We start from the raw sequence: 13,427 nt of genomic DNA, 5'->3' as shown, positions 1-13,427 counted from the left end.
CGATGGGTATCAAGCCGCGGCCGCCTCTCCTCCTCTCGGTGGGAGTGCTGTAACAGCTGCTCCCGAGGAGGAGACGGAGACCGACGCGGGCGCCGGTGGCTGCTCCTGGAGGGCATCGGGTGTGCCGCTGGTTGCTCTGCTGGTGAGTGTGGCAACCGAGTTGGTTGTTGTTGAAGGCTCTTGACCGCGTCCGTTAGCACAGTCATCTGCCACACAATCACCGCGATCTGCGTCTCCGTGGTCACCACAGGTTGCGGAGAGCTAGGTTCCACCATGGAGGGTGGAGGAGAGGCCTCTTTCCGGCGGGAAGAGTGCCTCGCCGATCCGGTGGCCCTCGACCACTGAGCTCTGATTTTTGTCATCTCGAAAGGATGTTTCGAGTTCTGTGGGGGCCGTAATCCCTGTTCTCGCCCCTTCCTAGCACACCAAAATCTGTTGCGGTCAATCCCCTCGTCGCCTGGTCGCCGGGAACGAGTGCCTACAAAAGAAGTCCACACTGACCGGAGATGGCTCCAGCGGGGACCCTCCGACGGTCAAGTCAGAGAGGAGACTATGCAACAGTAGAAAAGAATCAAGGAGCTCAGCGAGTGAGAGAGAGAGAGCTAGAGAGGAAGAGTTCAGGGGTTGCGAAAAGAACCTCTACCAGCACTGTTGCCTTCCCCGTTTTATAGTAGGGCGCGGTATGGCGCCATCATTAATGGCGCAGACAATGGGAGAATTGTCAAATCGCCGAAGACTGTCAGCGTCGCCGTAGGACTGTCAAATCGCCGTGGGGCTGTCAAATCACTAGGGTTGACCCATGCCTTAGGTGGGATAATGCCCCAGGGCGGCTATGCTGCACGCCGCTGTCAGGACGGACAGTCTCCAGCAGTCGTACGACATTTGAAGGAGTCGACCGACTGTATGTCGGTGTCTGGTTGAGGAATGTCGGGCGAAAACTCAGGGACCCTCCGATAGTCAGTCGGGCGTGTTGCGAGAGTCAGATATCGGGCTTCACAGTTCGGCCAGTCGAGAGCGAAAAGGATCTGCCCGACCGACGTATACTCGATCGGTCGGCGTCGGTCGGCAGAGTCGGATGCTGATCAAGCGGGATCGACGGTGAGTCGGCGTGAGGAGGACCGGTCGGTATATCCCAACACCACCATTTCCTTGCAAAATTATTAACATCTGATTATTTTAGTAGCCGTTGAGATATATAAGTTACTAAATACATTGATTGAGGGCACTTCCGATAGTAGGTACGGATGCAAGAGGGCTAGGCGAGGATGAGAGGTTGCACCGTTTCTGCAGGAGAGGTCCAAAAATCTGGCCTAAGTATTGTAAAAGTTGGCTCGTGGCCAGTCCATTTATGTTCTTGGTAAGTTTCCGATCAACATAGGAGTTTTAGACAAGTTCCACTAATTGGACAACCTAAGTATCCAGAGGATAGGCAATGCCATCTTCTTTTTGATTCATTGTATCTGTTAAAAAACAATAGTTTTAGAAAGTAACATTTTGAACTAAAAGAATCATTTTATTCTTCAAGTTCTTACTTTTTTTTAGTTTAGGGGGAGTCACCCAGATCTTGCAATCGCGGCTGTTAGTATGTTTTAGATTTGACTGCTTGTTTATTGGTCAATTGTAATCCAGGGGGAGTTGGTTTAGATATTATTTTTCTTTTTGTGGAATGGGAGATATCATTCTACTATAAATATAACCACAGGCATCAGCATAAAGGAGTGCCGCAGGGGTTCTCTAAGATCCTGTTTTTTTGTCAAATCCTTCTCCGAGTGGAATTACGGTATCTTGGTAGTTACGCTGGCCCTTCCTCGACCTGGAGCCCAGACTAGTAGAGGCATAAACAAACTTGGAACAAGCAAATCGCTGCCTGTGGCTCGAGTCGCGCGGGGTCAGCGTGGTCTGAGTGCGCCCGACGACCTTTTTCACACACTCCCTCCCCCCACCCAATCTCCTCAGCCAATACGTCTCTCCTCGCTTTCAAGTCTTCCATTGCATCCGGCTCTCCGATCGGCGGCCATTCCGGCGCTCCGATCGTCTCCTCCGATCTTGGGCGGTTCGTCCTTCAACTCTCTCTCTCTCTCTCTCTCTTCCTTATTTCCTTTAAGCTCTCGCTCTCTTTGGACTCCCCCCCCCCAAACCCTAACCCTAACCCTGACCCGGACAAACGAGAGCCCCCAACCTCCCTTCCTTAGGCCTTCTTCCAGACCCTTAATTCCTAACCCTAATCCTAATCCTATTCCTAACCTCCATGATCCTGGCTCCAAACACCGCAACCCTAGACGTGCGTGTCCTTTACTGCAATAGATCCAATAATAGTCTGTTCCCAGTATTTGAATCTATCTGTTTTATTTCATTGTTGGATTTTTTTATGCTTCCATTTGTTAAGTTCTTGGATTTATGCTTTGATTCGTGTACTCATTTTTTTTGCTTGTTGATTGTCATCTTATTCATGGTAGGATACATAGGCTGAGGATTAATGTATTGTCGTATTTTTGGTCTATTTGATTGTAGAATGTAATTTTTCCTTTTCTGGATTCTGGGATAAAAGAAATGTTCTTTTAAAAAGAAATTGGTTCTATCACATTGCAGACACTTAGAGATTTATCTTCATGGTTTTTCTAAACTTTTGTGTGGATATCTGTGTCCACAATGTCATGGTCATGAGCATTTTTAGCCTCTTGAAAATTATATATATGTATATATATATATATATATATATATAGATACATACATACATACATATATATATACATAGATACATACATACATATCTACACACATAGATACATATGTATATATGTATATATACATACATACATACACACACACACATACATATGCACATACATATATATATGTATACATACATATACACATACATACATATGCACACACACACACACACACACATATTTTTTTTTTTTCCTTTGTTTGCAAATTATTGAGAAAAAGAAATGATAAGGTGAGGGGAATTAGAAATTGGGCTAAAGCTCCTCCACGGAGATGGGAGATAGAGTTCTACTTTGAACCTAGGGTACTTTAAATGTAGATTTTGAGATGTAGTATGCTAGAATAGAGTGCCATGCTAAATGCTTATCTGAAAAAAAAAAATTTATTAGCTGATGACAACCTTATTTGATCAAACATCTTGTTGAGTTCTGTGAACAGAAATCATTTGCTTAGAGAAAGGGGCATCATTTTCTGCTCAGGTGTGGCCTATACATAAGGCTAGCTAAGGAACACATGATTTTGTATATTCTAGTACAAGAAGACTGAGAGCTTCCCAGAAACATAAAACAATAGGGAACCTAGAATTTGAGCTCATTCACTTTTTGACATGGTTATTTTCTTATTAACCTAGCCATTTTAAAACATTTTTTTTTTTTTTTAGAATTGGAAAAGAAAAACTCTCACTTTTTTTCTGGTGCAATATTATAGTGTACAAACATCCATTCTTGACTTTCTGCCTTATGGTGAGCCTGATCTATTTTGTGATGATGTGGTACTACTCACTTTTTAATACATCTCTATTACATTATGTGTATGGATGAGATGACGGATGGGGATAAGGGGTGGTATGTGGAATAGAAATTAATTTTCGCATATGGTTCACCATCTCAATACTGGACTCTATATTGATATCATCTTATTACAATGTTGGCACATGGTATGGTATGAGATGGCAAGGTATACCGAGTGTCGGTATAGTACGAGACTGCGTATTCATTTAGTACCAATATGGTATCATATCAACTGGCTCAGCAAACCTTATATTCACATGTGCTTTTTGGATCAGTTCTAGCTCCCATAAGTTTTATCCTCAAAACTAGGACTTTTGGTTAGGATAAAATTCTGGCCACTCCAAAGTGTTTTTTCAAGTTCGTAGTGAGATTGTAGGTCAAAGAAAATGAACCCGCTTGTTCTAGTCTTAAACCTTATCAGGCTAGGCCTAAGGATGCTTGGGAAGTTATGGACAATCTTTTAAACTGGCAGATCTTGCATTGTAAGTAACATCATTTGGGTACAATTATATATATCATTTGAACTTAGTTTGCATCCCTCTCTTCAGTCTTCAGGGCATCATGTTAGTTCGAAATTGTACCTTGTACTATGCCTTAATGTCATTTATTTATCATTTTCAGAGAAACAAAGCTGCATGAACAAGTTGCGGATCTTTCTAATCTTATTTATTCATATTCGTACCTTATTACTCCACTTTTTGTAAGTATTTGTTTCACGACCAAGAAAGAACCATGAAATTCAATTTTGTTCAAAAATTTACTGCATTGACATGTCCTCTTGATAAACTCTTTTAGCTTGAACTTTATTTTTCTAACTGACATAATCCTTAAAAATCATGGACACCAATGTAAGAAAAAAGATAAAGTTGTACTCAAAGATTTAGAAAATCTCTTTGATTTGATATGCGTAGCCACAATCTCTCAAAGGCCTTCTAGGACAATTACAACTTGGTTGTGACTAGTTTTGGTGCCACAGTGAACAGAAAGTAGTAAATCAGTGTGGCTTACAAGGGGCACTAATTTTGATGGCAAGGTTGTGATGAAATTGGTACGCAGAAGAGAATCAAAAAGGTTCAAACAACTGCACCATATTGCTTAGGGTGTGTTCGATGTTGTGTTTTCTTTATAAAAAGAGCCAGAAGCTAGATTTTCTAGCTTCCTTGAAAAGCGTGTTTTTTTTTTTTTTTGACTGTTCTTCTTCTAGAAGCACTTTTCATATAATGTTACCAAGCACTTTTATTTGGGAAGATTTTTTTTTTGGCTTTAAAAGTCAGAAAAGCACTTTTTAAAAGCAATACCAAGCATGCCCTTAATGCCATCAGACAAGAAGAGAACAAACAACTAGATTTTGTATGTAATTCCCAGTTTAAATTCAACAATCCTTTTTCTTTTGTGTGCCCCATAGTTGGACTGCTAGCGGAGCCACCAAATGGCTACTCAGAGTTTCTATTAAAGAAATTACTACTACATTAAAAATGTGGAATAACAGTACTATTTTTTCCTTGCCCTCCAACAAAATTCATGCAGCTAAATAGAACTTAAAATATTTTTCAATCAGCAATTTGAATGAGTTCAAATTCCTATTAAGTCCTTTTAGATTCTGGGAAATGATTGCATTGGAGAACATAAAAATTTTACCCCTAATGTCCACAAATAGTTACAAATGAGATTGGTCCTTCATGTTGGTAACATTTCATTAATGCTATGGATGATGGATGTGTTGGATTGGAATAGTAGAGACATTAACTAACGGGTGGAAAGGGGGCCAAATTGAAGGTTTCTAAGGGAGTCGACAAGACTATATTGAAGATACAAGATAATTTGACTGAAACAATTCATCAATGCATGTGATGTTTAAATGGTTCAAGGAAGAATGAGAAGATTGACTTATCAGCGCATGGCCCCATCAGTTTAGACTGTTTTCTATAGCGGAACCTGTTTCGCTGGGGAAGAAGCATGGATGATTTTGGCGATAACGATGGCAAGGATGATAAGATGATGGTAGCTAGATTTCATTTTCAAATAAAATAGCTCATTATGTCTTGACACACTCACATCGTCAGCTGTTGTGGGAAAATCTGCTACTATACTGTCTTGTGATTGTACTTTAATCATAATTGAATGCACATGTCGTGCTAGCAAGTTTCATGTTCTGTTGCCTTTTGTGTAGAGTATGCATAATTCAATGTCGTTATATATAATTTATTTAGTTTTCTTTGAGCATGTTCGGTTTTCTTTCTATTTGGGAAATTCAACTACTGATCCCACCACATCTTGTACTTTTACTAGCTCTACTGTTTTCAACTTAAATGCAAGTAGAGAAATGTATTCGTTGATTCTATTTTCACTTTTTAGACTCATGATAGTAGGCTCTATAATTCTACATAGCTTATTAAAGGAGTACTTTAATTACTGGTGCTTGAATGTATACAAGATTTTTTTAAGTTTTGATGCTTTATTTAATTCTTATCCATAAGATTTGGTTGGTTTATTCAATAATTAGAATGTATGGGCCCCATTTGCATTTGTACATGCATTATGTAATTGCTCCATGCATGTATGGATGGATGTTTGTGTTGTATTCTGTCCTAAAGTTCTTTCTATAGCCTTTTTTGTTATATCGATTCTTCTCCTCCTCATCTCTACTTTCTTTTTTTAATTAAAACCTCAAACTTTTCTGATATAATTGTTCCACTGAATGTAAGCAGACCTATTTAGTTTAACTGGTGTGGTCAAAATTTTACATGTTAATACAGATGAATGATTCCCCACTGGGGAACACATGATTGAGTGTTCATGTTGCCCTTGTGTTATAACACTGCAAAAGTTTTTGTCGTCAAGCTCGTATGGAGAATTAGATGCATTCAGCAAACAAATATAAACTCAAATATGCACATGTGAATGACATAGCTTGATTTATAGCATCAAATATTGTATAAAATTGAACATTGATTATTATGATGTTTTATTCTCCTCTTGTACAAGTGCTGGATATGTTGCGATAAACACTGTGCGTGTTATCATCGTTATTGCACTATCTGGCACTTTCATATTTCATCACTTCAGTTACTGTTCATACATCTCTTGCACAAATGCCTTGCACCTGAAAGAAAAAAGATAGTTAATCTTACCAATATTATCTGCAGTTCCCTTAGTATGTATTTACGGCTGATGGTCACAATCATTAGCATTGAGTATGTTATCTGTAGGTGAGATAGTATCAGTATCAGTTTCAGTTTCATGGTTTTGTTGTTTTGGTCAAATAAATTAAGAACATCCTAAAAATAAAAAATAGAAGAGAAACAAAGGAAACCAGGAAAAGTTACTACAGTTCAGAATAATATTGTCTTGTATAGTTTCTTTATACGTGTAATTTTGTCAATTTGATCTTGGAATTAATATTTCATGTGAGTGAAATTCATGAGACATGTTAGTATTTTGTATTTATAGACATATAATTTACTTCTTCAACTTTAATTGTTCAAAAATTCACCATATTGGCAATTGTGAAGCTTTTTTCTACCTAGTGCAAATATTTTCTTGATTTTCTAATATAATTCACAAATATATTGAATTCAGGCACTTCGTCATAATATCCTTATTTTGAAGTTAAGTGGCTATATAATCAAGTGCATGTAGTTATAAAAATTTATAATTATTTTACATAAAGCAGGATGTCATTTTGTGAAATGGATTGATTTAGTTTTTCACATTAGTCTTTATAGAGTACTATAATAAGGGCTTCTCCAAAGATCTTTGCCTATCAAGATTTATTTCTATTAGCAGAAAAAGAAAAAAAATCATCAAAAAATGATATTATATAGCCTATGTACTGAAGTAAATAAAGTAACAACCTCAATATGACATAGATACTGGAATAAAACTTAAAAAAAGCATATATATTTATTTTTGGGTAATTTATGGCCCAAACTGGCTGAAATCACCAAAACTAAATGGAAACTAGTTAGTTTGGCTGTAATTGACTGAAACTTGAATCCAGGGTCAGTTTTGGTTCAGTCTTTACCCTTGACCAAAACCAATCAGCTTCAGCTGAACATTAAAACTCCAGATGATATTGCTTAGTGAGACAAGGATGTGATTGAAATGCTAAACTAGAATTAAAATTGAAGCTTTAGAAGGCGAAGGTTTGAAAAGTAATATAATAATTGAAAGTATATTGAAAATTTTCAATGAAAATAAATATGGAAAGCATAGCCATAATCACCATAGATGGTTGGGAGATATTATTCTAGAAACAGTTTCTATCCTGTATCAGATTTGCTTTGAAGAGAAATAGAAGGATCAATGAAGTCAGTTATAACAGAATTCATGTTGGATGATAAGCGGAGAATTCCTGCATTAGGCATGCCTCTCAGGCTTAAGGAAATAGTTTAATACTACAATGAGGTTCGCAATGTTGTATTGTCAAAATGTTGGTTGATAAAAAGAGTTTGAGCACACAAGATAAGCATGACAAAGATGGGAATATTGACATGAGTATGCAATTAAATGAAAAACTATATGCAGAAAATGAATACATTAAGGCTATCTTTGTTTTCATGAAATAAGTCCCGAATAAGGGCTGAATTAGGGGCTTATTCATCCAAACACTGAACATTTATTCACCTCTAACCAGCATAACCTTATTTTAGTCAACTGGTACATAACCATGTTAACCTGCAGAAATATATTTGGTTGGGGGTGTTGAATAACTTTACTCTGCTTTTGAAATAGCTTTAATTCATCTCGAATTCTGAAAGGTCAGCAGTTATTAATTTATTTCATGTTATCCAACCAAACAACATTTGTGGCAGTTTGCTTAGAGTCCAAATAGAATTACAAAAAATTTACTCGTATAAATTCCGATGAAGTTGAATATGGAGGAATACAAAGAAATAAAACAACTTATTCAGATTTTCCTTATTCGTGAGCCAATCACAGCCTAAGGCTGCATTTGATAGCAAGATAGAAATCCAAGGAAAAGTGTCTCTAACCTTTGTCATCCTTCCAAGATTCCTTTATCCCTGGATTAAGGAAAAGTTGCTTTTCAGTTGGGAATTGTTATGGGTAACTGAAAATGTTGGAAAAAGTGGAGAAAAAAGTAAGAGAGAGAAGAAGTGGAAACAAAACAGGTCCTATAGGTGGTGTAAGAGCTGCACATCAAGGACTAACTGGTGGGAAACTGTTCGAGATGGTATACGCATGTCATGTAAAAATGGTGATACATTTCATTTAAAAGATGTTTTACAGCGTGGTGCTACAATTTTGATTCATATGTTTTATATGTGATCTTTTGAAACTGATAAGCTTGGAAAATTATGTTCTGGTTTTTATACCTTTTCATTCCATGGATGTATATTAAAAATTTGATATTTACCTTTTTTTTTTTTTTTTAAACAGCTGAAGATTAATTTGATGTGATGGATTCTGAAAGCAAGAAGTTTGGAAGAGGTAACCATTTCAGGAAAAAAAAATTGTTGTTTTATAATACATAGACGTAACATGGCTATTTTTGTTAACCTCTTCTTTTTGTACTTATATAAATTAGCTTGATGCTCAAGACTAAATCCTAATTTACTACCAGTCTGCTAGAAATATTTTGTGAAAATAACCCGGCATAGCTTAACTTGGGGGCGCAGAATTGAAACCTACACAGTAAAGGTTGCTATCGTTATTAGTTAGTCAGCCATAACATACTTGGACATATTAGTGCTATTTCACCATGTTATATGTTTCGACAGCCCTCGGATCCCCATTTGCTGTTTGCTATCAAACTTCAGGGTTAGATGAAGATTTTGTGATGGCTGACTCATGCCTTGACTTTAAGATGCTAGTAATTAGGCAGCCAGAGAAGAAAAGATTATGTTGAACTTGCTCAAAATATGAGATGAAAAGAAGGGAGAAAACCTGTCCGGTATTTCATTTGTTAGTGGTTTATTCTTGATAGAAACATCGGGATCCTCAATATTGGATGCGTTATGTTATGAATGTTCCGGTTGGATTTTTAGCCTCCAAATTGAGTTTGTGCTGTGCAAGTTCTAAAGGACTTCTCTTTCAGGACCTCGGGAACTTACTGGTGCTGTTGATCTGATCAATCATTACAAGTTGTGGGCACACCATGATTTTTTTTGCAAAAGGACTCTGCCTCTGTCAATTTCAGACACACACTATCTTCACAATGTGGTGGGTGACACAGAAATCCGAAAGGGAGAAGGGATGGAGCTTGACCAGCTGTTTCAGAGTGCTCCATACTTGAGAGAGACAACTGCTAACATACGGCCCTTTGACTTGGACATCCTTGGGCAAGCATTTCAGCTGCGAGAAACAGCTCCAATTGATTTACCCTCTGTAAGAAGCATTTCATTGCAATGGGTTTTTGTAGTTTTTCCTTTTACTAGATTTTATGAAAGGTCTTATGTGACATCATACAGGCAGAAAAAGGAATACCTACAATTTATTCAAAATCAAAAAGCGAGTCCAAGGACAAGGACAGGAAGCATAAAAAGCACAAGGACAAAGATAAGGACAAAGACAAGGAGCATAAGAAGCACAAACACCGTCACAAAGATCGAAGTAAAGATAAAGAGAAAAAGAAGGATAAAACTGGACATCATGATTCTGGTGGTGATCACTCAAAGAAACATCATGAGAAGGTCATCGTTTTGCCTGGAATTTCTTTATTCCAACATGGCTGACTTTTATTCATCATGTTTTCTAATTTCTTTCTTTCTTTGTGCTTTTTTTTTTCCTGGATTTCAGAAGAGGAAGCATGATGGTAATGAAGATCTTTCAGATGTTCACAAGCACAAGAAAAGTAAGGTAGCTGCGGTTAAAGTTTATTTGGCATTTTTCAGTTCCGATGAATTGCAATTGGCAATATATGTTTTTCTCCAACAATAAAGCAATTCTGATTGTTATATCTTTCAGCATAAGAGTTCAAAGGTTGATGAAGTGGGAGGATAAAGGATGCAGGCGTAAAATCTGCTTGTTCACATATTACAAACATGCCATTATTGATTATTTTTTTGAAGGATTTTCTTGCACGAGCACCAAAATTTTGTGAGGTATTTATGCCCTCTTTTTCCTTGCCATTATCAGCTATCTTACTTTTTATGTTTTTTTTTCAACATTGAGTGAAATTGCATATATGCAGTCTTATAATCATATCTAATGTTGGATATACTGCCCACTTTCTTGTTGTTCTAATATGATGCGATGCACAAACTTTCTGAAATGATGGTGTACTGTTTCAACAAACCTGGTAAAAATTATAAGCAGCCAAGTAACCAACCTTAGCAGTTATATGGGCCTTGTGGACGGAAACAGGAGGGCCTGGTTGGTTGGGCGAGGGAGGGGGCACCTTACCTTTGGACTAATATTTAGTGAAAGAAGTCCCTCCCTTGTCATATGAGTTTTGTCTTCCGCTCCACTCTTTTTATGTGAACTTTGAGCAAACTATAACATTAAATGAATATTCTCATAAATCACTTTCCATATAAATTATCTGATTACCATAGTAAATTAGTATCTATATGTAATGTCATTTTATTGGATCAAAAAAAGAGTAAAGTTTTTTTAGTTCACTAATGAACGTAAAAAAAAAAGGGGTAGAAGTAAATGAAGAGCAAAAGAAGTAAACAGACCTTTTTCCCCTTCTTTCATATTAAAAAGTAAGTTTTTTTATATGTTTGTTTTCTATCAGAGACTCATTATAGCTTTTCTTTAAAATTTCAAATTGATTTTTCATCCAAGTGCCTTATTGTTATATAAGTAAATTTATATTCTTTTCAAATTTTTCTAAATCGCTATATATACATTGTCTGGCCATTAGATCTTTAATTTTAAATCCATCAAATAAAAAAAGATAAAAGGTAAAATAGTCCATTCACTTGATCTTTCTATTAGTTGTGCGATATTGATATTCTGGAATTTTTAATATATGTTATGCAGAAAAAATAGACTAAAGAGAAATCTATCTAACAAAAAGAAATGCAATTCATAATCTGTAAATCATGAACCCTTATTTGTTTATATTAATAAGTAAGTCTAATTTTTACTCGATCATTTGAGGGATGGATTGATTGGACAATGTACAACGATGTAAGCCTAGCAATTACTTATAATTTGTTTAGGAAAGAATTTAGATAAAATTTTAATGAAAATAAGTACTTTTAGTATAATTTCATCAAAATAAATACAATATTTAAGTAAATAGATGTTGTCTTTGGAAGTATGTATTATTGGCCACCCCAAGGGGAGATTTCTGGTTCCATGCTGATGGGCCTGTAACTGTATATCATGTGTTAACACAGCCAGCTGCATATGTAGGTTCTTTTTTTTTTTTTTTTTTTTGATACAAGTGTGTGATCACACCACTCTGGTGTGAGTACGTAGGTTCTTCTTCATTCCTTTGTTGCATTAGATAAAAAGCAATGTGTATAGAATCCCCTAGCAATTGTGAGTGTACACAACTAATGTTAAAGACCATCTCCAAAATGCTACCAGTTGTCGAACTTTAAAACCTGGAGACATGGATGTTCTTATCTGAAATAAATTAACCGTTGGTTGGATTTACGCTACCATTGCTTATGAAAATTCTCATCTCCCTTTTCTTGTCCTTTGTTGACTCCATCATATGCTGGCTATGTAATCCACCTCAGCATATTGCATATGCAGTCTTTTGGTTGTAAATAATGACCGAGATACCATTTTGGTTTCTCAATGCAATGATTGGATCCAAAAATGAAGCTTACAAGTGAGGAAGTATCTGTTGTATAATCACAGATAAAATTTATAAGCAGCAAATGCTACTAGCCTGCCACTGTGGATCATGGGATCAACATTGCCAATTTCATATGCTGATGATGGGCATGATGTTTGGTGGAATTTTGAATAAGATTTGTTGGATAAATACCCTTTTATTTCCTATTATTTAGATTTAAGCTCTTTGCCAAGTCCCGGTGTTGTTGCTTCATTTTGTTTCTTTGTGTCTGAGGATTAGATATTAAACAAATATCTCTTTGCATGATTAGCTAGCAATCTTTAGCATACACAAGTTATCAAGCTTTAACTATTAGTGTCCTATTTGAAGTAATTTATGATATCCAATTGTTGGTTGGGTGGTTAAGAATGGCTTTGTATTATTTATGTATGGCTCGTGAAATTTGTGCATCCTCTGCTAGCTTTAAGATGCGCCTTTATTATCTTCTTCTGCACCTCATCTCTGAATTCGTGATTTTCTCTGGAAGACAGCTCTTCGCTTTCATTCTGCTCGCAGACCCTTTGTTTTTAAAAGGGGAATACTCTGTAGTTGCACTGCAACAATGCATTCTCATCTGACATCGATCCATGTTTTTTGAGTAATGCAGGCTTAGGAAGATTGGGACACCTTTTTAATCAAGGTGGGAGTGGAAACGCTCGTAGCCAAGCACTTGCACTGATAATATCAGACCTGCCTAACAGTGGTCTCTAGCCACTCCTCTCTGTTAACAAAACGGACTGTTAACTAACTGCAGTGCAGTGCTGTGCAGCTCTTTCTGTCTCCTAATCACTAACATATGGTGCCGGGGCAGTTAGAGCCTACTTGTAAGGAACATTAACTCGTCTGATCCATTAGTCAGCACTTTGAAATTTAATTATTGAGTTGAGTTCCGCTGGTATATGCTCCTTAATAAAATATGGTCATGAAAGCAGGTTTACCAGTTCAGCGGCTTTTAAACAGTTTGCAGTTGTGGTTCTTGTTTTTTAAATGCCGCGCACATGATGGAAGAAGCTCTTTAGCACATTGTATTGGGCATCATAGCTTGTGTATTTTAGAAGCGCAAACTGTGGATGCCAGAGAGAAATATTAGTTAAGGCCAAACATTGCTGCCCCCGTTAATCTATCGGTGGATCTCAAGTGATTTG

The 13,427-nt window shown here is 37.0% G+C and overlaps 1 protein-coding gene across 6 annotated transcripts; it reads left to right on the top strand.

The window, feature by feature from the left end:
* The first annotated feature begins 1,726 nt into the window (after positions 1 to 1,726).
* LOC105035709 (probable mediator of RNA polymerase II transcription subunit 19b) lies at positions 1,727 to 13,222 on the top strand. Of its 6 annotated transcripts, none has more exons than XM_073261540.1 (8): positions 1,728 to 2,053; positions 4,143 to 4,221; positions 8,922 to 8,972; positions 9,580 to 9,869; positions 9,953 to 10,174; positions 10,281 to 10,340; positions 10,449 to 10,585; positions 12,890 to 13,180. In XM_073261540.1, the coding sequence occupies exons 3-7, from the start codon at positions 8,942 to 8,944 to the stop codon at positions 10,482 to 10,484; spliced, it is 639 nt and encodes a 212-aa protein (XP_073117641.1). In that variant the 5' UTR covers positions 1,728 to 2,053; positions 4,143 to 4,221; positions 8,922 to 8,941; the 3' UTR covers positions 10,485 to 10,585; positions 12,890 to 13,180. The 6 variants fall into 6 exon arrangements, with proteins under 6 accessions (XP_073098872.1, XP_073117641.1, XP_073117381.1 ...); XM_073262177.1 differs by lacking the exon at positions 1,728 to 2,053 and adding an exon at positions 2,120 to 2,281 and having other exon boundaries at positions 12,890 to 13,222; XM_073261837.1 differs by lacking the exon at positions 1,728 to 2,053 and adding an exon at positions 2,969 to 4,003 and having other exon boundaries at positions 12,890 to 13,222.
* Positions 13,223 to 13,427: the final 205 nt, after the last annotated feature.

Source organism: Elaeis guineensis, chromosome 1, assembly GCF_000442705.2.
Source record: "Elaeis guineensis isolate ETL-2024a chromosome 1, EG11, whole genome shotgun sequence".
Lineage (NCBI taxonomy): Eukaryota > Viridiplantae > Streptophyta > Magnoliopsida > Arecales > Arecaceae > Elaeis > Elaeis guineensis.
Note: the sequence above shows the minus strand (reverse complement) of the source record. Positions and strands in the feature narration are given on the sequence as shown.

What these genes read in the sequence shown, in the direction of transcription:
- LOC105035709 (XM_073242485.1), top strand. Translation starts at nt 8,942, where the DNA reads ATGGATTCTGAAAGCAAGAAGTTTGGAAGAG. An exon ending in CTCCAATTGATTTACCCTCT is followed by an intron (nt 9,870 to 9,952) that starts GTAAGAAGCATT and finishes GACATCATACAG; the next exon opens with GCAGAAAAAGGAATACCTAC. An exon ending in CAAAGAAACATCATGAGAAG is followed by an intron (nt 10,175 to 10,280) that starts GTCATCGTTTTG and finishes CCTGGATTTCAG; the next exon opens with AAGAGGAAGCATGATGGTAA.